The sequence below is a fragment of the Archocentrus centrarchus genome, chromosome 13 (assembly GCF_007364275.1).
Source record: "Archocentrus centrarchus isolate MPI-CPG fArcCen1 chromosome 13, fArcCen1, whole genome shotgun sequence".
NCBI classification, from domain to species: domain Eukaryota; kingdom Metazoa; phylum Chordata; class Actinopteri; order Cichliformes; family Cichlidae; genus Archocentrus; species Archocentrus centrarchus.
The window spans coordinates 8,229,883-8,252,121 of record NC_044358.1 but is presented as its reverse complement, the minus strand read 5'-3'; the positions used below and the strand labels follow the sequence as shown (position 1 = coordinate 8,252,121).

The 22,239-nt window shown below is 43.5% G+C and overlaps 1 protein-coding gene across 7 annotated transcripts in view; it reads right to left on the bottom strand.

Moving 5' to 3' along the window:
* The window catches only part of actn4 (actinin, alpha 4), a 64,418-nt gene that overhangs the window by 17,596 nt on the left and 24,583 nt on the right, over window positions 1–22,239 (bottom strand). For all 7 annotated transcript variants that reach the window (XM_030743519.1, XM_030743525.1, XM_030743523.1 and 4 more), the window contains exons 2-5: window positions 6,666–6,780; window positions 5,904–6,023; window positions 3,179–3,265; window positions 1,473–1,560 (exon numbers count right to left, since the gene is read on the bottom strand). In XM_030743519.1, coding sequence (XP_030599379.1) covers window positions 1,473–1,560; window positions 3,179–3,265; window positions 5,904–6,023; window positions 6,666–6,780 — 410 coding nt within the window. The remainder of the gene's footprint in view (window positions 1–1,472; window positions 1,561–3,178; window positions 3,266–5,903; window positions 6,024–6,665; window positions 6,781–22,239) is intronic.

The window sequence follows — 22,239 nt, the reverse complement described above, 5'->3', positions numbered from 1 at the left end:
AGGAGGTCACAGAGGCCAGAGGTGACACTCACACATTTCTGCCCTATGAGTCACCGTCATCAGCTAGCCCCTTTCACAAAAACTGTTCTGACCTGCAGCTGGGACCAAAACCCACAGTTTTTACTGAATTTATGAAAGACAGTTAACTTTGAAATTACACACAGGAGATGTGAAATATTTTCCATCTGTGGGGTCATTTCATGAAAAAGAAACAGTGACTGCAACCTGACCCTGTGAGCCACATGCTCAAACTGCAAGGATGTCAACTTTAGGATCTCCAGTGTTTCTCTATTTGACAACCAGAAGCTGCATCAGCAACTGTTGATACCCATCCCACTCAATGAAACATTTACCCAAAATGCACTCTGTTCACGTTTTCTCCTGTAAAGTATCAGCAAACAGATCCACAGCACCAATGTTTGTATCTGACATTAAATTAGTGCACTTAATTAAAACTATGACATATCCCACCTCCATGATGCTGATGGTTATAAGCTGGTAATAGAACAAGTGGCAAAAACAAGATTTTGTGTTTAGATTGTGACACTCGGCATGTCAAACTGATTTGGTCATAAAGTTTAAATGTGTTTTTCAGCCCTGAAAATGTCACGTGCGCATCTCCTGTACTTTTGAAGTTATGAGGGCTCAAAAATGCTGGAAAAATAGGATCAAGTAAGAAACATCAAATTTCAAATGTGTGTAAAAATCCATCCGTCCACTTTACTGCTCTTCTAACCCAGGAGAGGCTGACACCCGTCACAGCTGACTCTGAGCCAGCGTACATCCTCGGCAGGTCACCAGTCTGTCATGGGGCCAGATTTTGTTTTTATTAAATATACTAAAATTAATTTATGGAAAGAAAAAAAAAAAAAAAAAAACATCTGCCAATGACCCATCTGAGGGGGTCATTTCCAAACAGATGTGAGTGATTAAATATGGAATGATCTTTAGTAGGTCTGAGGGGGCGTCATCATCGTGAGCTGCTTCTGAATTTTGTTCTTCAGATATTTTACACTTTTTCATATTGGAATACTTTAATAAAAGCACCGGTAGATTCTCTCTTGTGCCATGTTTGAGTTTCTCCATCAGGGGGCGCCCTTTCTACAGCATTCCTCCAGCAGGTATGGATTCTTGGACAGCACTGAGCACCTGAGCTGAACGATGAATCCATAAAGGTTCAAACATCTGCAGGCACCTGTGTGCACCAACTCAAATCTTATGGTGTGTTTATATTAAATAAATAAAAAAAAAATTCCCAGATCTGTATTTTTCATGTAAAAGGGAAAAAAAAAAATCCTGGACAGTTCCTCACATACCAGAGTTAACCACAAACACATTTCATGAGTGCCACTGGAGAGTTTCACTGTATCCACAAGATTTCTCAACTGGATTCTCTGTTTTCTTGGTCTTTATAACAGCAACACTATAAAAGTGAGAATAAGCCTTTAAACATGTGGCTGTGTGTACGTCACCTAATGTGGAAGTTCTGCACATTGACATTCTTGTAGGGAGCAGTCTTCCTCTGGCACCACAAGAGAAGGCCCTCTTTGGCAGAGGTCTCTGCAGAGAAAACATTCAGGGGGGGGGAGACTTCATTAGTCTAAGCACACTGGGGAGGGGGGGGGGGGGGTCTCTCCATCACATTAATTTAGATACTTTAATAGTTTGAGTCCATTAGCTGCGCACTCGCTGACCCACAAATACTGCAGGCTGTTTTCAGCGTGCTGAAAATAAACGGCCTCAGTGCTCATGAGCAGATCTTAAAATATGAAGATGTTTGTTTGCTGTAAGCTCCTCCACAAACACCAACCAAAAAAAATCAGTCACTAATATGGAGAACTACTAGTGTGACTTTTCCCTGGAGCAGCCCACACCCACCACAGTTAATTCAACACAGACGCTTTAATTAGCCTGCAGAGTCCGTTCAGCTCTGAGAGGAGAAATGAGTCTCACATCAGCATTTATCAACACAAAACTAACACAAACGATCAATCAGCTGCTTCACTGTCACACAACGTGTCCGGATGAGGATTTCTCAATTCACTGAGATTTGGATTGCTGGATGGAACTAAACTAGGATAATTAACTCGTCAATATTTGAACTACTTACTTCCCAACATCCACTGATAAAATTTAAATTATTAATGAGTAATTTCATGCATATAACCATGTGATGAGTTATGCCAATGCTGCTAGTGATGTGTAGTTTGTTGGGCCGTCGTTTAAGTCACACCTGTTTTATCTTGGCGTCATTTCATCACTACTCACCCCACTGTGTGTGTCTGTGTGTTACTTGTTATTTCCACTCTACTTCCTACATGCATCCAGAGCCTGTACATCTCTATGGGAGTGTGAAGCCAGTGCAGAAGTGCCAAAATGTGCAGCTCCTCTAACTTGCAGCTGGCTCTCAGTCCCCACAGACTTCATTGTTACAATGAAATGACATTTTTTATAGCCTGCTACAAAAACTGGTTTGCACTCTTTAGCCAAATTCCCCATTAATAACAAATGTAAACAGGGTGAAATTTTATACAACTCATTCTGAAACCATTTATATTGTTTTCAGGCGTGAAGCTAAGGCTTTGAGACACAGGTGAATGCCAGCACTACTACCCTCAACTACGCCCCACCTTTGCCAGTTGGAGTCCCTAAACTAGAACTCTGGACTCTATTTTTGGTGTTGTGCCTTTTGGAGCATTAAAATAATGCAATTATCTTGCAAACAATATGACCTGCTGTAAGTCTCAGCCTGTCCAAGGTGCCTGTGCTCCAGGTTTTATGTTTTATTTGCAGGTAGCTTAGCCCTAATTAAAAAGGTATCTGCATCTTTGCATAGCATGCATTCAGCCTATGGATGGCAGGTTGCTAACACTAATTCAGACTAAGCCTCTGCTCCCTTCTTGGTCCCAAAAAACAAGACTGCAACAGCAATAACGCTCACTCTATGGTTCATAATGGCAGATGGGCAGGCGCAGCTTTTATATGTAGTCGACTTGTCTAATGCCACATTCCCCAGCTGGGCTTTGTCAGCTAATTAATCCTGAAAACCTGGCTGGGAGTTTAGAGGCAGATACAGTTTGTTTTTTTTTTTAAGTGATGGACAGAAAATAGAGGGAGAAGTGAAGGCGATGACATGTAGCAGCATCCTTTCATGCATATGAATCACACAGAGCTGTACCTTCTACAGAGATGTCCTGGATGGCAAAGCGGAGGATGATGGTCCAGATCATTCCCAGGGTCATCTTGGTGTTCCCGTCCACGATTTCTATGACACACACACACACACACACACACACACACACACACACACACACACACACACACAGACACACACACACACACACACAGACACACACACACACCTTAGTCAATCACCATGTTTCTTTGTTACACCTCCAGGACCATCATTCTTGTCTATCACTGCAGTTTTTACAATCCTACATCTGCTGCTCTGTTTAATAATGCCAACACACCCACTCACAACTACACTTAATGTCTAACGGCTGCTGAGTCTCCAGCGTTTCCAGGGAAAGTGTGATGCTCTGACAAAGATTTCTTTCATAAAAATCAATGAAATCTTGGGAGAGACCACTTTTTACTGGCAAAGACGCATTTAATGAGTGTTTAGCGTGCTGTACAGGTTAAACAGTGAGGATGAAATCACTGGAAAAAGGACAGATTATTTCAGTACTGCATGGATATCTGACAGTACAACTAACAAATACATTTAAGGTGAACATATGAAGCCTTGTACATCAAAACCCGAAAGTTTTCAAACATCCTTTTCTCAGTTTTACCACCACCATGACGTCTGCAGGTTATCGGCATGATGATGGGTTACAGTAACGAGCAGGCGTGCAGATTCCTCTCATACCTCTGAGACATTCTGAGAGGTTTTATCAGTCTTTTCATGCTTTCACCTGCTTCATCTCACACCGGCTCACAGCTGGGAGTTGGTCCTCGGTGGCTTTTATTGTACCTGAGATCCTCCTTCGACTTTCAGCTGATCTAAATATTAAATTCCAATTCTTTCCCCTCTGAGCACGAGGCTCCACCCACAAAGCAAACCAACTCTGGTCTTTCACTTTCGGCAGCAACCTCCAGAAGTGCATTCACACCCACGCTTTTAGTTAAATCAGACGTGGTTTGTTTTCCTCCTCCAGGTGATTTCTTTGGCCACTCAGGTGCAAAGCAAACAACTGCAGCAAAGCCATTCAGAGGAGAGGACACCGAAACACTGAGCGCTGGGTTTCAGGTGGGAACAGGACCATGAGGTGTGCTCCACCGCTGAGCTAGGTGAACCCTCAGGTTGTTTGCAGAGACGTTCAGCATGGGGGAAAAAAAAGCGGGGGGGCTTCAGGTTTAAAGTCTGGGAGCCACATTCCCATTTGAACAATCTCTTGCAGGGAAAAGTGTGCGACGAACCTCCTGACTCAGTTTTTTTTCCCCTTTCCCTCTTCAATCTGCTACACTTGCATTTTTCTCTCTGTTTCCAGCTGACAACCTTCAGCGGGCTGCTGCTTTCACAGAAAGCCAAAGAGTGTGTTTACAGCGTGCAGTGTGTGTGTGTCATTTTGTGTTCAACGGTCACAGTATCAGCAGCGGCATGCTGCAGGAATGTCATGGTTGCCCTGATAGTAGGAGAAAGGTCACCATCCTGCAGCTAATACACTCACTCACTCCTGAGTTAGATACAGTTGTCCAGCTCCGTCCTCGGCAGGATGGCAGACACGTGTCTTACTGTAGTCCCCCCCTCTCATACTGATGTGTAAAATCAATGAAGTGTGTTTATCATAGAAGCTCAGTGATAAAACATCTCCTTAGAAAAGAGCGCCAACTAACTGCAGAAGATGTAATCAGGGGACACGCTGCATAAAACTTGCTGAGAAGAAATCTGTAAGAACTGTGAAAAGCTAAAGATGGCGGCCGCTCTGTCCCCGTCCCCAAGGAGCTAATTAAGAGCTGACACAGGAAGTGCATCAGCCCGCTGGGGTGCTGTGCTGCCGTGTGCACCCCGGTGAGGTTGATAACTGCAGCCATGTGATGGCAGGTGTGTCTGTATCCAGTGCATGAATTAGTTTAGCATTTGTTCAATGCTCTTGTGGGATGAGCAGAGCTGGACGGAGCTGTTAATGAAGCTAAAAATTATACTTTCTATACATTATTTTGGCTAAACATATACTGTCACCATGACCACTGAAGTCAGCCTCTGAGCCGCTCTCCCTGTTCATACAGAAGATCACACAACTGCCAGGAGGTGTGACCAAGACGGCTGCTGAGTGGAAACACTTGGTTTTAATGGGTCATTCAATCAAATCTGAAAGTTCCCGCCTGACTTTATTTTTCAACTTCATCTTTAAATAAATGCACAGCATGTCTCAACATGTTCCTGGCCACTCAAACTCAACACTTTGATGCAAATTATGAGCAAAACACTCAGACTCAGCCAAACAAAATGACAAACAGGTGGAGGAGGACCCACACAAACTGCACCTGCACTTCACAGTCTGAACCCCGTCTGTATGGATGCTGCTCTGCTGCACAGCTAAATAAATATTACAGCTCCGTAAACACAGTTTTGCTAGAAAGCGCTGAAAAAGAAAACTGAAGTGTAGTTGTGCATTAAAAGGCTTATCGGTTTTACCGCATGTTGCTGCAGCTCAATATCCTCTCTGCTTTCAACGCTTTCCCTCACATTACAGCTGCAATTCACGGATCCCATTTGAGGGCCATTAATGAGCCAAAGCGCAGCACTGAGTATAAAATCAACATGACTGTTCTCTCTTTGCCACAGATTCAAACATTTGAGTGAACTGGGTCTGCAGTTTGTACAAGTTCAAAGTTCACACTCTCATGCGGGCAGTAATGTGCAGCTCTTTGGGCCTCTGTGAATGAACACTTACCCTCTGCTCCAATGGACACCAGTTTGACTCCCTTGCTGGCGATGAAGTCCAGGGCTTTGTTTACATTGTTGATTTTGTGGACTCTCATCTTGCCTCGCTCAGGTTTGGGTAACCGTTCGCCTGCACACACACACACACACACACACACACACACACACACACACACACACACACACACACACACACACACACACACACACACACACACACACACACACACACACACACACACAGAGAAAAGAGCCGGTTAGCTGCAGCTGAGGTTTTGAGAGCGGAGCACGTTTCCACAGGCTGAGCAGAGCGACAGTCGGGGGAGCTTAGAGTTACAGCAGCAACACTGACTTCACTCCAAACTGAAGCAAGTTAGAACACTAACCCTAAGAAAGCCACATCCAAGGCCAAATGTCATTATTGGATGACAGCAGCACTAACACAAACAGCTACAACCTGCAATTAAACATACAAACCCTCAGCCTGTGCAGCCCAGAGTTCCCACTGTGTCCTTAAATGCCTGTGATCAATACTGAGGTTGGAAACTGGGTGACTACACCCCAGAGGGGACAGAGATGTGCATCATCCACATCTGAAAATATTTTTCCCTTTGAGACGCACGACTGTGCGGTGGGCTGGACGGCTTTTCCTGTGGCTTCTGTATGACTCACTCCAAACACACTTCATTATTACAGGCACTTAATTAAAAACTTTTACACCCGGCCTAATTTTCTGGTGACTCCAGATTGTCGAGGTCGTAAGGTGACTCACCAGAGATGACCTCGAGCAGCAGCATGAGTTTGAGCCCATCCCTGAAGTCCTCTTCGATGTTTTCGATCTGCGTGCCGGCTTTCCGCAGGTGGGAGTTGCACCACGCCGTGAATGTCTGCACGAGAGCAAGGACAAACGGTGTTACTCGCAACCTGGGTCAAAATGTTTTTGTGGCTTTTGTGATAATAAACCACTTTGAATGGAGAGTGAAAGAATATGAAATTCAATGGGCAGGAAGGGAGGTCAGGGAGTCACTTTGATAAGACAGGAAGTGGAGGGAGAAAAGGGGAAAGTTTAACTACAGTACCAGTCAAAAGTCTGCACGCACGCACCCCCCACCCCCCCCCCCCCCCCCCCCATACACCCATTTATTTGAGTGGGTAAGAGTGAGTGTCTCCAAACATTCAAGTCGCACATGAAAATGCAGAGTTAGCATTTAACACTTGATGCTTCGGGCATCTTATAGCTGATCACACCGCTCCCTCAGCCAGGTGTTAAACTAAACATCCATGATGCCTACAATCACACACACGTCTGGGTGAAGACACACACAGCAAATCACACACATCAACCGCTGTTAGAAAACCATGTATGTGTGTTTCTGGTTAGCCAGCATTCTTCACCAATGTGTTTCTAATCATTTTATCTTGAAAGGAGCTCGTGGCACCGAGGTGGGCACGGGACCGTGGAGAGCCGCCACAGATTTTTTTTTTTTTTTGTTTTAAAAACAAGCTTGTGTCACGCCACTCGCTAAATATCTCAGCTGCAGGGCATCAGAGTGTCAAACACACTCGGAAGCATTCGCTGTTACATGACTTGTTATGCAAGTTAGGGAAGGTGCCTGAAAATGCCGAGACTGAAATACATGAAGGTCGAGCATCCACACTTCCAGCAATCTGAGAGTCAAAGGACCGTTTCTCATTCTTCAACACAAAGATTGCTTCTTAGAGCTCTCAAATACATAAATTACAGGGTTTCAAGCAGCATGAAGCCACTGGAAATGTAGATACAGCTTTAAGAGGAACAGTCCATTATGAGAAGTGAAGGTGATGGGAAAGTTTTCCCATCAGCAGCTTGAAAATGAAACAAAACTGCAGCACCACTTCTCCTGCGTTTGTGCTGATTAACAATAATAAAACAAAAAAGTTCCTATAAATTTTGCCACCATCATCACAGTGAACGAGAGATTATGTGGATCCAGCTTCCTAACGTGGACCTATTCTGCTCATTTCCAGCTGCATATTTTTATTTTTGGACTCCACTAGAGGAGCTTTGCATGATTCACACTTAAAAAGGTGCTTAACTCATCCTGGGCCTCTCAACTCCTCCCCAAACACGCAGTTTTAGCTCCTCCCGGTTTAAGTAACCTTTCATCTGATTGGCTCTCACTTGCAAACAGAAGGTTTGAACAGCAAGTGGGTGGGGCTTCTGCACTCACTGTCAGAGGTGTGTGCCCAAGATGACCATATTAGGGATATTCCCGTCACCAGCCAAGACCGGAAAACCGTTTAGAGCAGTCTGCAGTCTGAGCTTTTGACTGGGACTCCTTGTACATACACTGACCTCATTATTTAATAGTCAATATGAGCACCCATCACTAACAGTATTTATACTTATGTGACAGGAAATTAAATGAGAAACACCATGAGGTTTATTTTTGTGAATTAAGACCAGATCAGCAGCCTTGAGCTCAGAGAAATTACTGGTGGACATTTTTGTGATTTCTTTAAAGACCCGATGACTTATCAAAGATCGAAGGATGAGCTTCTCAGCAAGTATGTGAATCCGTACACTCGGAAGATGACACACAACCCAGAATGTAAACTATGACTCAAACACACAACTTGGATAGCTTCCCAACTTTAAAACGGGACCTACTCTACTCATTTCAGATTCTTTATTTTTATATTTGTCTCGAGTAGCTTTACATGACTCACAGCACAAAATAATCATTTTAATACATTCTGTTAGAAATAAGCTGTTTTAGCTCCTCCCTCTTTAAGCCAGCTTTATTCTGATTGGCTGCCCCTCATACAGCAGGTGGGCTCACAGGTATTACTTATACATACGGTGACCTCAGTCAAATCTCTGGTCATATTTAATAAGCCTCCATCGTAGTAACAATTTATATATATGAGATGAAATAAAGAAAAGCCCAAATGAAATGAAAGTTTATGAGTCGACTTCACACATACACCTCTTTCCTCCACGTCTCCTGCGCTGTGTGTTCATAAACATTATGACAGGGTGCTGCCCGCCGCCCTGCCCCTCTCCCCCGTCGTCCCACTGTGGCCACCGGCACAAAGCGCCCATTGAGCCTCGTGGATAATGGCACCCTTCAGCCCCCTGCGCTCTCCCTCAGCCGGCTCCCCCTCCCTCTCTGTGACCACCCAATACCAACCCCCTCTAACCGACAGACACACACAGAGAGACACTAAATGAGTGTGAAAACAGAGAGGAAGGAGGAGGAGATACATTTCACAAAAACAAAAAAGGGACATACATGCAAGGTTGGTGGGAAGGAGGGGAAGAGTTAAAAAAAAGACAATGCCCTCATTAACACACACACACACACACAATGCAGCAGGAAGTGGCACTGCAATGACAGGAAGTTCCAGATATGTTTAGCACTGAGCAGACAATCAGAGTGAAGATGCATTCATTACTGCACACGTTCAGCTGTCACCAAACTGTCGTCATTCAGACACGTCACTTTACTCATTTTCTTCTTTTTTTTTTTCTGACACATTCCAGCTTCTCAATGTGCATTTCACCTCACGGTGACTCAACCTTTATGTTTATAAAGGCTTCATACAATGTGCCCTACTGAACCCATTTCCCATCATTCATTCAGGGCTGACGCCTGTCATTCACACCTGAAACAGGTAATGCTTGTGATGTGCGGTGCTTTAAGAACACGCACAAACACCTTTGCCTTCTTGCACTTCTTGGGATGTTTTATGCAATATTTCAAATTTTATCCATCCACGATCCACACCAGAATCAGTGCTCATCAGGCTAATTGGGAATCCCCATTTTTATCCATCACTTCTTTGCTGGTCTCCACCACCGTTTTTCCCAATCCACCTTAAGGACAACTCCTGGGGAGCTGAACAAGTGCAGCGCCATGTTTGAGGAGGTTTGGATGGGCCGTTCACATATTTAGGCTACAAGTTAGAGCTGCTGCTGCCTGCTCTTTTATAGTCAATTGAAACTAAACTAAATCCAAGGGTGGTAATAAAACCAGCTGATAAACCAAAATAAAAATTAAAACTAGACTTTAGAAATTAAATCAAAACTGACAATTTGCTCAAACTTGTAACAACCAGTCTCTGCTGCATGTTTCATGAGACAGTCTGACACAAAGTGCTGTTTGTACTAAAAATAACTGAACTTCTTTAGTCTCACCACTGAAAGAGGTCAATAAAAGAACTGAAACCAGGAAACCCACTGAGGAAACTAAATCTCTTCACTTCAGTTTAGTTCCAAATTAAAAAGAACTAAAAATAAATACCAAACTAAACCAACTACAGAAGACATTTATGTTCATATTTCCTGTACCAAGCACCTCAACAAACCCTGAACCTAAGCCTAATTTTAACTTGAACAGTGAACCAAGTTTTAAATCTCAACATTTTTACAAAATGTCTTGACTGAACGTTTTCTCAAACACCTGGACACTCGATTTGTTTTGGTCGTCTTTGGCTTCCTGTGAGCTCCGCCTCTAGTCTGGATGAGTGAGTGGAGAAACAGTAACCGGGAACGACTGTGACTTTTGTTTTTCATTGATTATCACGTGTGAAATAAGACAGAATGCACCTGTCCTAGTGGGCAGGTGGGGTCAGAGGGGAGGAGCCCCAAACAGCAGCAGGTAGAGCAGCTGTGTGACCAGGTGAAGCACTTTGTGGTCTTCTCCTGTTCAGACAGCACAGTTAGAAATAGACCTCCACTGACAGTGACATCTACTTTTGCTGATGTCATCATGCTTGCGATGCAGCAGGCACCGTACTGGCAATACAGATAAATTCATCGTCCGCCTCCAGGGTCAAAGGTCAGACACTGAGGGGACACTGCAAGAAAGAGCAGCTACAAGAGCTCTGCTGCCACAGAGGTCATTCAGCAACCTTTAATACCTTATTCAGCATGTATCATCTAACTCCTGGATAGCGTTTAAATGTGTTTAAAATGCAAAATGTCAAAAGCAGTTTGGAAATTTGTCTTATTTTATCCCCACATTTAAGAATCTTTCATGTCAAGAGCTGCAGTTTACACTGAGGGTGTAATGTACTTTAAGGACAATTCAAAGGTAACAGAGTGCCAGTGAATCCTGTTAAACCTGTCCACGTGTTGCTGCACACATCGGATAAGATCAGAGGATTTCTGACGGAGCCGAGGACACGGATAACCGGCTGAAGGCCGTGCAGGTCTGGGAAGAGTAAAGCTGGATCTCAGCGTTAAGGAGGTTTACTTTTCAGGCCGGAAGCTCGTGCTGTTGTCTATTACATAACTGCAGCAGCAGTGATCACCACACAGCTGTATGTGTTGGCTTACCACCACTCTTTCACCTTTACATGTTACCATTAGAGTGCACCCCCCCCAAACCACCATTTAAAAGTATGCTACTTCAAGTCTTTTATCCCTTTATCACACCATCATCAACAATGTATCTTATATTAATTTCATAAATCTGGTTTCTACATAGGACTGCCAAACTGATGGGCACTGCCACCAGCTGTAGGAATTCACCAAGTCCACTGGGTCCCCACTGGACTGGATATCTGACTGCTGTCCACGACAACAGATCTATTAAAGTTCAGTTCTGTGTGCTAAGCTAGCATGGAGGATGCTAACAGGAAAGAGGGGCATTTCACACCTGTGACACCAACAGCTTTTAACCACAAACTGTAGCCTACTTAAGTCGACACAACTGAACAGCGAGGATGAGGATGATGAGGCTTTCCTAAACTGGACACAGACGGATCGGTGCATCCCTAAACCACATCAGCATTATCACCATCTCACACTGTCAGCTCAACGAGTCAAATACTTAAACTTTGATTTGTTCTAAACCAGCAGCTCCGGTGTCTAATTTAGGAAGTATGAGGGAGTACTTTGACATGAACGTCTTTGTGTGTCAGCAGCAGCTTTGATTAAATTGGGTCAAACTTTGATGAGCTCGTCATCTGAATAAAAAAAAAAAAAAAATAAAAAAATTTACCAATGTTGTGCAAAACACAAAAACAACTATTTCCCTTGTGTAACCCAGCTCTGAAGAGCACATGACCTACACAAAAACATCTTTCCATGGATTCATTTCATTTCTGGTAATATACATCATCACCACCAGCAGCAGCAGTTCTGCTGTGTGTGTCAAAAGTGTGACTGCAGGTATCTGGAGGTGGTTAAGTTGTCCAAGATTTCAGGCCTGTTCATATACAGCTTTAGTGCTCCACAAGTGTGGAGCCTAATAGGGTCAGCTGTTTGATGTGGTTCTCTCTCACTCTCATCTTTCATCTGTGATCTGAGCCTAAAGGGTCAGAATACTAGGGCTACAACAATTGGTCAACATTGTCGACAATAATAGACAATAAAAATAATTGATGACGAATTTAATTGTCGATAATAGTCGTTTATTACTACTGATGATTTTTTTTTTTTTTTTTTTTTTTTAAACGGAGTGAGACGTCTTCCTGTCCATCTATCTCTGGCGAGCTTCAAACATGTGCAATCCGGTTAAGTACTGACATAGAATTCCATTTCCGGGTCCAAACTGTCACGTGATCAATATGCCGCAATGCCGTGTCCCTGGTTGTTTTAACCATAGACATTTAAAAAAAAAAAAAAAAACTCAGCTGTCATTTTAACGATGACAAAGAGAAGCAGAAATGGCTGCAGTTGATAAGGTATGTTACAATCATCTTTAATAGTGAACAGTCATTGGTTATGCCATTGCTGTTTATTTAGGAGCATTTGGACCCGGAAATGACGCCAGACTTAAAGACCGGATAGCATTCAGCGGCACGTTTAGTCAATGCGGCTACTGGTGAACCTGTGCCAACTTTGTTTTACAGGGAAGAAAAAGTAGTATATATTTTTTTTATGGTTGGAAAAATGGACCGTTAAATTTATATCAGCAGCAAACCTGATTAAAATTTTTGAAGTAAGTATCCATCTTCCATGTGTTTACCACATTTTAAATAACCTTACGCTAAATGTAAAAGCTGATAGCTAAATAAGTGCCATTTCATAATTATGTGATTCATAATCCAATTAGTCGACTAATCATCGATGACTAATCGACTATCAAAATAGTCATTAGTTGCAGCCCTACAGAATATGCATCACAATTTGAAGAGAGGGGAACTCACAGCAACCATATACGTGAGTGAGAGCGTGCAGGTCTGTACGGAGTGATGCTGTCCATCACCCTCACACACCACTCCTTAGACAGGAATGTCTTTGAGACAAGAATTCAACATCCAACTTACTCCCTCTCTCTCTCTCACACACACAGACACTTCAACTGAATTTCAAGCATACATACACACCAGTAATTTCCACACCCTCTCTTCAATGCATGTCCAATTTTTCTGACTACATACCTTAATTGGACACAAACATGTAAAATGAGGGTGTGTCTTTCTCTAATCGAAAGAATGGGTCCGGTTTAACACTTATTGCACAACTGCCTTAAATTCCCTGTGCGACGTCAGCAGTGTGTGGGTGTGTGTGTGTTTTCTATATCAAACACACCCTTTTTCTTCCCAGCACTGATGAGCTCACTATTAAAGCAAGTGCACACACACACACTCCGGCTCTCCATCGGTCTGCTACCTGCAGAGATCTCATGATTCATGTATTCTCAGCCCATCTCACACTCGTGATCAAAGTGCACCCCCCAACACACACACAGTTTATAAATATACAAACAGAGAACCTATGCAGAGGTTGTGAAACCACACACGCTGCATGTCAGTTAGATTTTCTCACACTCTGCTTCTGTACTGGCAGCAGTCAGCGAGTAAAACAGGCTTCCAGCCGGGCAGGCGCGGACATGCAGCGAGGTGAGCTCACAGGTGGAAACAGAGGTGTTCGCTGGCAGAACTGCTGAACCGATGTGCAATTAACCGTCCAATAACACGACTGTTACGTCTAGCTTCGAGCTTTGAAGCACGGGGCTCAAACGTGAAGAGACGTGGCTTCTGTGACTTCACACATACTTTTACGCCTTTTGTGACAGCGGCGCTCACCCGCTGCACCGTTTCTCCTGCAAATATCTACGGCCAAAAATAAGAAACCACAACTATCTAGCTCAATATTTAATACAATTACAAATCTACTTTAAGATAAAAATGTAACTAAAATGAAAATTTAATTGCACACTAGTCATTTTCAGTAACTCCTGTCATTAAAATTCTGAAAAGAGGAAATGGGAAAAAAAAAGGAAAGAAGAAAAAAGGAAGAGGCAGCAAGAAATGAGAAAGATGATAAAGAGGCTTAGAGCAGGTGACACAGCAGAACACAATCAGCTGTGTCAGAGTGAAACTGCTGCAGGCTGCTGCACCCGGTTTGCAATGATAGCTATGGTTAAGATGCTTTTCCTGATTTTGTCTCACAGATGCACTGTTACTCTCTTGGAAGCTCAAATTAAAAGTTTTAAGTATGGTCAGCGTATGTACATGTAACCCCTGTGAGCTAAAGGCTCAGGCTGCTCAGTGGATGACCTGAGGTGCTGCACCAAGGCCCAGTGTTAGATAAATGAGGCTTTTTAAACTGTGAATCACGCAAACTACTCCAGCAGAGTCCAAGAATAAATATATAGAGTTGGAAATGAGCAGAAAAGGTCCACTTTAAAGGGTTATACGTGGACCTACTGGCAGGATGTACGACCTCAAGGAACTTGGATGGCCCCATTCAAGACTGGACTGGCTGTGGCTGTACCGGACTCTGCCGGGCCAAAACCATGCTGGCCTGGCCCTGTGAATAAAGCTCAGTAACTAGTCTGGTCTGGCCTGACACAAGACCTCCTATTCTTAGACGCATGCCAATTAAAAAAGGGCTGTGGCGTGTGACACAGCAGTGCTGCTGCTCCTGCAGCACACTCTTCCTTCATTTTGTCCATGTGACAGTTTGCTTTGTGCGAACATATGCAAACTGTCTCAGTTTACATGTTTATTCTCACATCAGCACGTATGGACAAAAAGAATCACGTGTCATCGCCTCAATTTAAAATAATCAGGACAACCTGTGCTGCAGTCTGGATTCCACTGCTCGCTGCTTCCTCCCACAGCACTGCTGTAACTGGATCTGCCGTCTGCTGCTGTAGAGCCACTGCTGCAGTCAGAGTGGGGAACAGCGTCGTCCCACAGGGGCCACAGTCAGTGCAACCTGGGAGGGTTCCTAGTTCGACAACTAAGACAGTGAGGAGGAGGAACCTGCCTAAAGCGAAATGATTGAACAGCTGTTTGGAGTGCAACACTTTCCTGATAAAAACATTCAAACAACTAGCAGCATCTCTGACTGTGAAATAATGAATGATAAGGATTAAGTGGGATGGAGTGCCAGTGCCGAACGTAATGCTTCTACAGACGGAAGGAAATCCAGCCAAGACGATCCAGAACACGTGTGGTCAACGGAGTTCTGCTGATCGTGACACTGAAGAGGAGGAAGCCCGAGCAGAGCCCTGCTGCAGAGCTTCCTCTGGTCTCATTATCCTCTCAAGTCTGGACAGGTGATCATTAACATATGTGCACAAACACACACACAGACTGAGGGAGCCTCCCTCGTGCTTCATGTGCTGACAGGTAGTCAGTAACATGGAGCTGTAAAGTAGGGACAGTCTTTCACCACAGCGCACACACACACCTCCCAGAGTGAGCCAACAAACATGTAATTGCTGTGTGCTTCTTGGCCGGCCTAATGCCCCTCAGATATGCCATTATGTGAGTCAACAGCTCAACGCCAACTGTTTTCAACAAGCTACACCGACTACATCCAGACACACACACACACACACACGGCTCTCTGGAGGGGCCTTAATATAGCAGCTAACAGAAACAAAGGAAAGGGAGGATTAAAGAGAGGAGGACAGAAGGGGAGAAGTGAGGAAATGGAAAGGAGGGAGGGTGCATGAGATGATCAAGGATAGGAGGAGGAGTGAAGAGGTGATAAAATGTGGGAAAATATGGAAAAATGTTTAAAAAAAAGTATCACTTGTATTTGATTTACACCCACAAGAGTGATAGAGACAAACTCAAAGCTTCAGAGGGTGCAGTGAAAGGCGGAGATTCTTCACTTTGCCCCATTTTGGATAAAAACACCCTTAATTAAAGAGTAAAATAACTTTACCATTATTGTGAGAGGTTAAATGAGGGGTCACAGATGGGTGAATGTGGGATAAGAGGTTTAGAAAAAGCAATTTGGTAGGATGAAAGCTGAGGAGGAGGAGGATAAAGAGGGGGATATTTATAAGAAAAACAGCATGAATGCAAAATGAAAGGATGCAAGATAAGCAATAAATAAATAAATGAATACAATGCTGTTTTTAAAATTCCCAACTCCTGTTTTGGAAACAGATCCAATGAGGACCAGAGATCTGTGCTGCCACAGGACACAGAAGAAAGAGGAAGAGATCGCACTGGATAACCAGAGCACACTGAGAAGACTCCCCCCCCCAGGGGAATGTACACATACACTTTTAATCTCTTACATGGGCCGAGCGTGATCCCGTGGAACAATCTGAGATGAGCCATGCAAGCTACGATACAACCTACTTCAAACGTGTGTGAAATTTACAGCCCAGACTCCCCTCAGTCCTCCAGCAGGCTGTCCACTAAAAACATGCTGCATTATTAATGAGCTCTTAGTCTGATTGGCTCCAAGTCTGGATAGCACATTAACCTCTGAATACATCCTAATAATAAACAGTGGACAACTCTGTTTCATAGTCCAGAATTACTGAGTGTGGAGCTCTGTGCCCAGAAATGGAAAAAAAACGAACATTGTTTGCAATACTAAACAGGTTTAGGCAAAAGATTTTTGAAACTTTTGAAAAAGATTTTCAATTGTTATAAAATTCCTTAGTACTACTACTAATACTACTATGGCTGCAACTATCGATTATTTTAGTAACTGAGTATTCTATCAATTAATCAGATAAATACTTTTGTCGTATTAACAGTTCATCTGCATATTTTAACTTCCATACTGCAGTTTTTCTGTATTAAAACAAACAGGGTGGATGGAGCAGCTACAAAGTTCTCTTCTCTTCATGTTGCTGATCAGGTGGTTGATGAAGGACCTCCAGCTGTTTCCCAGTAAAGGTTTAATGGTGTTACCAAAGCTCCTGCTTTCCTTTCCTTTCTCTCAAAATTTCCCCTCTGTGGGACAATAAAGGCTGTTTCTTCTTCTTCTTCTTCTTCTCTCCACCTGAGCTCACTGTTTCAGTAACGGCTCCGCCTCTTTGCACTTGCGCAGACTGAATGCAAAACAGCTGCTGCTGTTGTGTTATCAGTGTTTTTGTTGAAAGACTGGAGGCTGCGTGAGCTTAATGTTGTAATGCTTTCTATTCACAAGCATCCTCCTAAATATGTTTCTATTCCAGGTCTATTTTTAGCCTGCAATTTTGATGGAGCCCCTCAGTACCAAACAATCGCTAGTGCTAATGATGGCGCTGACTAGCAAACTGTGGTGATAGTGATCACACACACACACAGAGCAGTGGAGGTGTGGAAAAGCGTGTCAGTGATGATCCACTCGGTGTTCAAGGGTTGTTTTTTCCAAATGATGGAGAACTTTGATGCTGCTGATGTGGGTGAAACGCTCCGCTTACACAGAGACACCTGAGCTGCAGAGTTTAAACGAAGCATCGAAGCAACAAATTTGTGTTGAGGATTTTTAGAATTGAATTATTCGAGTTACTCGAGGAATCGCTGCAGGCCTTTTGAAATTGTATCTTTTTGTATGACTGAATTATGTTAGCCATCTGTGATGCCTCACTTGCAAATCCACCATCTGGGCAGATTTGAACCCAGGACCTTCTTGTGAGGCAGCAGTGCAAACCATCCAAACCAAGAAATCCAGAAGTAAATTTCAGATTTCTAGCAGGTGGAAAGTTTTTACAGCTTTGCAAAAATGAGGCCTAAACCCTTCCAATGCCTGGCTGCAATCAAACTAGTTTCACACAGTGTAACATACAGCTGGGTGGGCTCATGCTCAAGCTTCCGAGTATGCATAATTTGACTTTATGCTGTTATGCAACAGTTTCCTCTATAGTGCAGGAGACTGAACATCACTCTGATCCCAACTACAAATCCAGCACTTCAAAAACCAGCAGCCAAAAATTGTTTCCTGTTGAACGACGACTCGCCTGGTGTCCATTTTTGCTGCGGCGGGAAATTTTTTCTGAGCGGCTGCACGATGGCTTTCAGTGATTTGCTTCTGTTTTATGAAGGGAAACTTTAAAGGTAAAGAGAAAGGAGAGGAGACAGGAAATAAGGAAGAAAAGGGAGGGAAGGGGTAAAGTGTCAAGTGATGTGGTTATTTATTAATTTATTACATCTCTTCCTGTCTTTGTTATTCAAAGAGTCGTTTCATGGGTCAGATTGCACTGTTGCTCACAGAGAGCCTCCCACCCTATTTTAGGATCAGTAAGCTCCCCTTACAATAACAGAACCACATTTTTAATACACACAGTGACTACGTAATATGATCAGCATTAAAATATTCATGCAGTAGATGACTGCGGCTGTAACTGTTGCTCAGGATTTTCCAGCTGTTTCTGACTTCATGTTGTGAAACATGTTGCTTTTATTTCTGCTGTGGCTCGCTGAAAGAAAAAGGGAAAACTTGATCAATCCGGAATTTTTATGTCGCAGTCAATCCAACCGGAGCCATCGTATACACAGGAGACATACACAAACTATAATACCAAACTCAATTTAATGCGCTCTTGCCCTGCATTTGCAGATTTCAACATTATGAGGCAATGTTGACCAGCTGTGTGTCAATAAGAGACTGCTCGTGACTTGAGCAACGAATCACACAGTACATTGCTACACAACTGCATGTTGACACTGCCCAACACAGAAGGCCCAAATATCTTTGCAATCCACTGCATTTACATGTCAGGCCTTTGGCTGATGCTTTACTCCACAGCAGTTTGGTGTCTGACTAAAAGCTTTCAGGCCACCTGTTCAAATTTCCTTTAACTCTGAGCAAGTCCCTCCTTTTTACTCCGGCCACAGTGAAGGAAGTAGGAACTACCCTACAACCTGAATTTTGGGGACTATTTCACTTCCTGCTTCAGGTACACTCCAGCACACTGGCTGAGATCAGGCGCAGCTGCCACAGTTTTGATGGCACTTATAATGTGTGCAGCATTCAGAGGATGAGTAGGTTGTTGCAGCGTCACCATATTTAAAAATAATAGTAAAAATAAAAAAACTTTGTTAAGATCAGTAACATGGAGAACTAGAAATGCAGGAACTGCATCACTGATACTGAATCTGCTGCCGTGTTCATCCAAACAAAGCAAAAAAAACAAAAAAGAAAAGTGAAGCCAAGGAGCACACTGACCGTATCAGCTTAAGCCAGCTGTTCCACCTGTGCTACGCAATTATCACAATATTGTTACAGCAGACTGATAGACCTCCACATTAGACTTCAGCCCTTCCCCTCTCCTCTTCCTGTCAGTGTTTGCCTTACACCACTTCACTGCCTGAAACGCTGCCTTTGAATCTTTTGTCATCATGAAACCCACAAGAAACACCAAACCCTCAACGGCTGCAGGCTTTTACGTTACTGATCATATACAGCAGAACTCGAATGCATGCAGCTCTCACAGGAACCTCCCAGCAGGCAGCTAGAAATCAAGAAGAAATCTTTGGTACCTGAAAAAAAGAGAAAAATTTGTTTTGTTTTTTTTAGAGCATCTTTGACAGAAATGCTTCCCTCTTCTTGTCTTTGAGAAATAAACTACTGTGTTGGGTATGAAGTAATAACACTGAAGTCTTGTTTCTAATGACTTTTCCATGTTTTAACTTGAAACACAGCCGGACCTTTGGGTACCCTGTGCTTAGAAATATTAATCCTCCAAAGTATGTGCTATCACTCCTGAAAGGCCACATGGAAGAAAAAAGGACTAATGAGATGGTCGTCAGTGTGTGACTTGCAGTGAAGCAATAAGCAGGAGGAGTAGGCGAGGGTAACCACCACCCAAAATGTTGACAATATAGAGCACCAGTGATTAACGGAAAAATGTAAAAGCTTTCAATTAATATCCAGCTTCCATCCTAATATCTCCCTCCATCTGAGCTGGATTTTTCCAAGTTCCTCCCACATGAGGAGCGTCAGAGGGGACGAGGTGAAGATGACTGAACAAAGAATCGTGTTGTGTTTGTTCAAATAAACCAGTTTGTGTCACAGACTAATTCTTCAGTGACAGCTCATAGCAGGAGGCGGCCGAGGAAGGCGAGATTTAATGAGTCTCTTCCTGGGATTAAACGCAGGGAAGAGCGGCGACGGGACAGAAGAGGGGCCGACTCTCCAAGAGTGGGCTTTGATCTCGTCTCCAGAACAGGACACCTAGCACACAAAACACCAGTGTTTTATAGCAACACAAAGGAGGAAAATGGATTCATTTGCAGCAAATGTCGTGCGTTATTGCTTTCCAGATGTGTTTGATTTTTTTCCTCTTTGGAGCACGAGATAAAATTATCCAGATAGTGGAGGGAAAAAAGGGGAAAAAAAAAAAAATACATTTTTAGTTGTCTCAGCTCTGCGGCACTCGCTGCGCTGACTCCACCCGCTTCAGCTGGCAAAACAAACCACAAACATCTCTGCAAATTTGCCTCTCTCATGCCAACACTGCAGTGTGGTGACAGGATGACGGGTAAAGGTAAGAAGCCGGGTGAGAGAGGCTGACTGAACCAAAGGCAACTGTCAACCGCGCCGCACACGACAGATGTCAGGAATGCCTGCTATGTTCTTCCTCCCTCAGATTCCCTTTCTAACTTCACTCTCTCCTCCACTCCTCCCTCGTTCCACCATCATCTGGTTCATCTCAGCTTGTTCCTGTACACATAATTCACTTCAGAGTGAGAAAAGCTGTCTTGTAATGCATCCTTCCTTAAGAAATCTCAGTTGTGCAAGTAGCTGTTTGGCAACGCAGCCTCTCTGAGACACTCAAATGGAGAACATTACGGGCTCTGAGGCCTGATCACATTAACAGTTCAGTCCAGAACAGACAGCCAAGTACCAGTGACATCTGAGGTGCTCACAGTGGAGGTAGGGCTGCAGTTCATCTGCTCTCCGTGGTTTTACAGTGGCTCAGCTGCAGGAGTGCAAACCTTTAGAAGCGAAGAAGCTCTCCTGTAAGCCATAAAAATCCCAACACTCCTTCACTGTCAACCCAAACAAGCTGACAGAAGATAATCAGAGAACTTTAAGATGGTGAACACTGAAGGTGGTCAAGACAGACCTTACACAAACTAAAGCAAAGAGTAACTACAGAAAGGAGAGGCGCAAACCAGCGTCCCCAACATCCATCCTGCTCTGACAGCGATGTGGAGCTGTTTATCCCAAAGGTATCAAAGCAGCTGGGAGTGTGGAAGGATAACGGAGGGTTCTTTTTGTGTGTGGAATAAACATTTTTTTGGTATTCATCCCCTCTTAAGGAAAGCAAAGATGTGAAACTGAACTGTGGTCTTAAGGAGTTGTTACAGACTCTAATAAAAAGGATAAAGATGGTGCAAACGCACCCACAATTGGTTCAAAGTAGGATAAAGCAGATGAAGGTAAACAACTGTGCAGTAGGTGATCATCCTGGAATACTGTGCATGTTCACACTGATTTTAGAGGCTCTTCAGAGCTGCAAACCACTGCATCTGTACTGAGCCTGGCAAAGAGCAACAAGCCCAGTGATCAGAGTCCTCCAGCATTAACCATCAGCTTCACTCTGTATCATATCTGACACATTAACGTTCCACAGTCACTGAGTGAAAGGGCCCAAAGTCCTATCCAAGAAGTTAGCTGTCAGAATATTATTTTTCCTATTCCTATACATTTTCAGCTGCCATGACTGTTTTTCTTTACCTCTTCCATGAGATTCCTTTACAAGAACTTTAAAACTAAGTATGTGAAGTGTGAGTATTACTAGTATTACTTCATGAAATGACAGCTTAATGCTCATTTCAAAGCTCCTCATTTGTACAAGGAGCAGAACATCGCTCAGCACTCCTGCACAGCCCCACAATTCAAACATGGAGGTAAATATGAACAGGAACAGTGTGGGCTCCCATAAAGCCACAGATACAAGATTCTGTTTAATGACTTATTCTATTTAATGACTAATAATTTGGGTTTACAGTGTTACCAGTCCAAAGGATTAGTGGGATTTTTCTGTTTGGTCTACGAGGACTCGATAAGCGACAGAGCAGCAAGTTCAGGTGATAAAGGAGTTCAACAAATTGTTCAGTTGTGTTTCTTTCTGGCTCTTCCTCAAGCCTCCTTCCTCCTTATCCAAAAAATTATTCCAAATGGTGCCCCACACACCGTGAGTCAGAGGTTTTCTGCA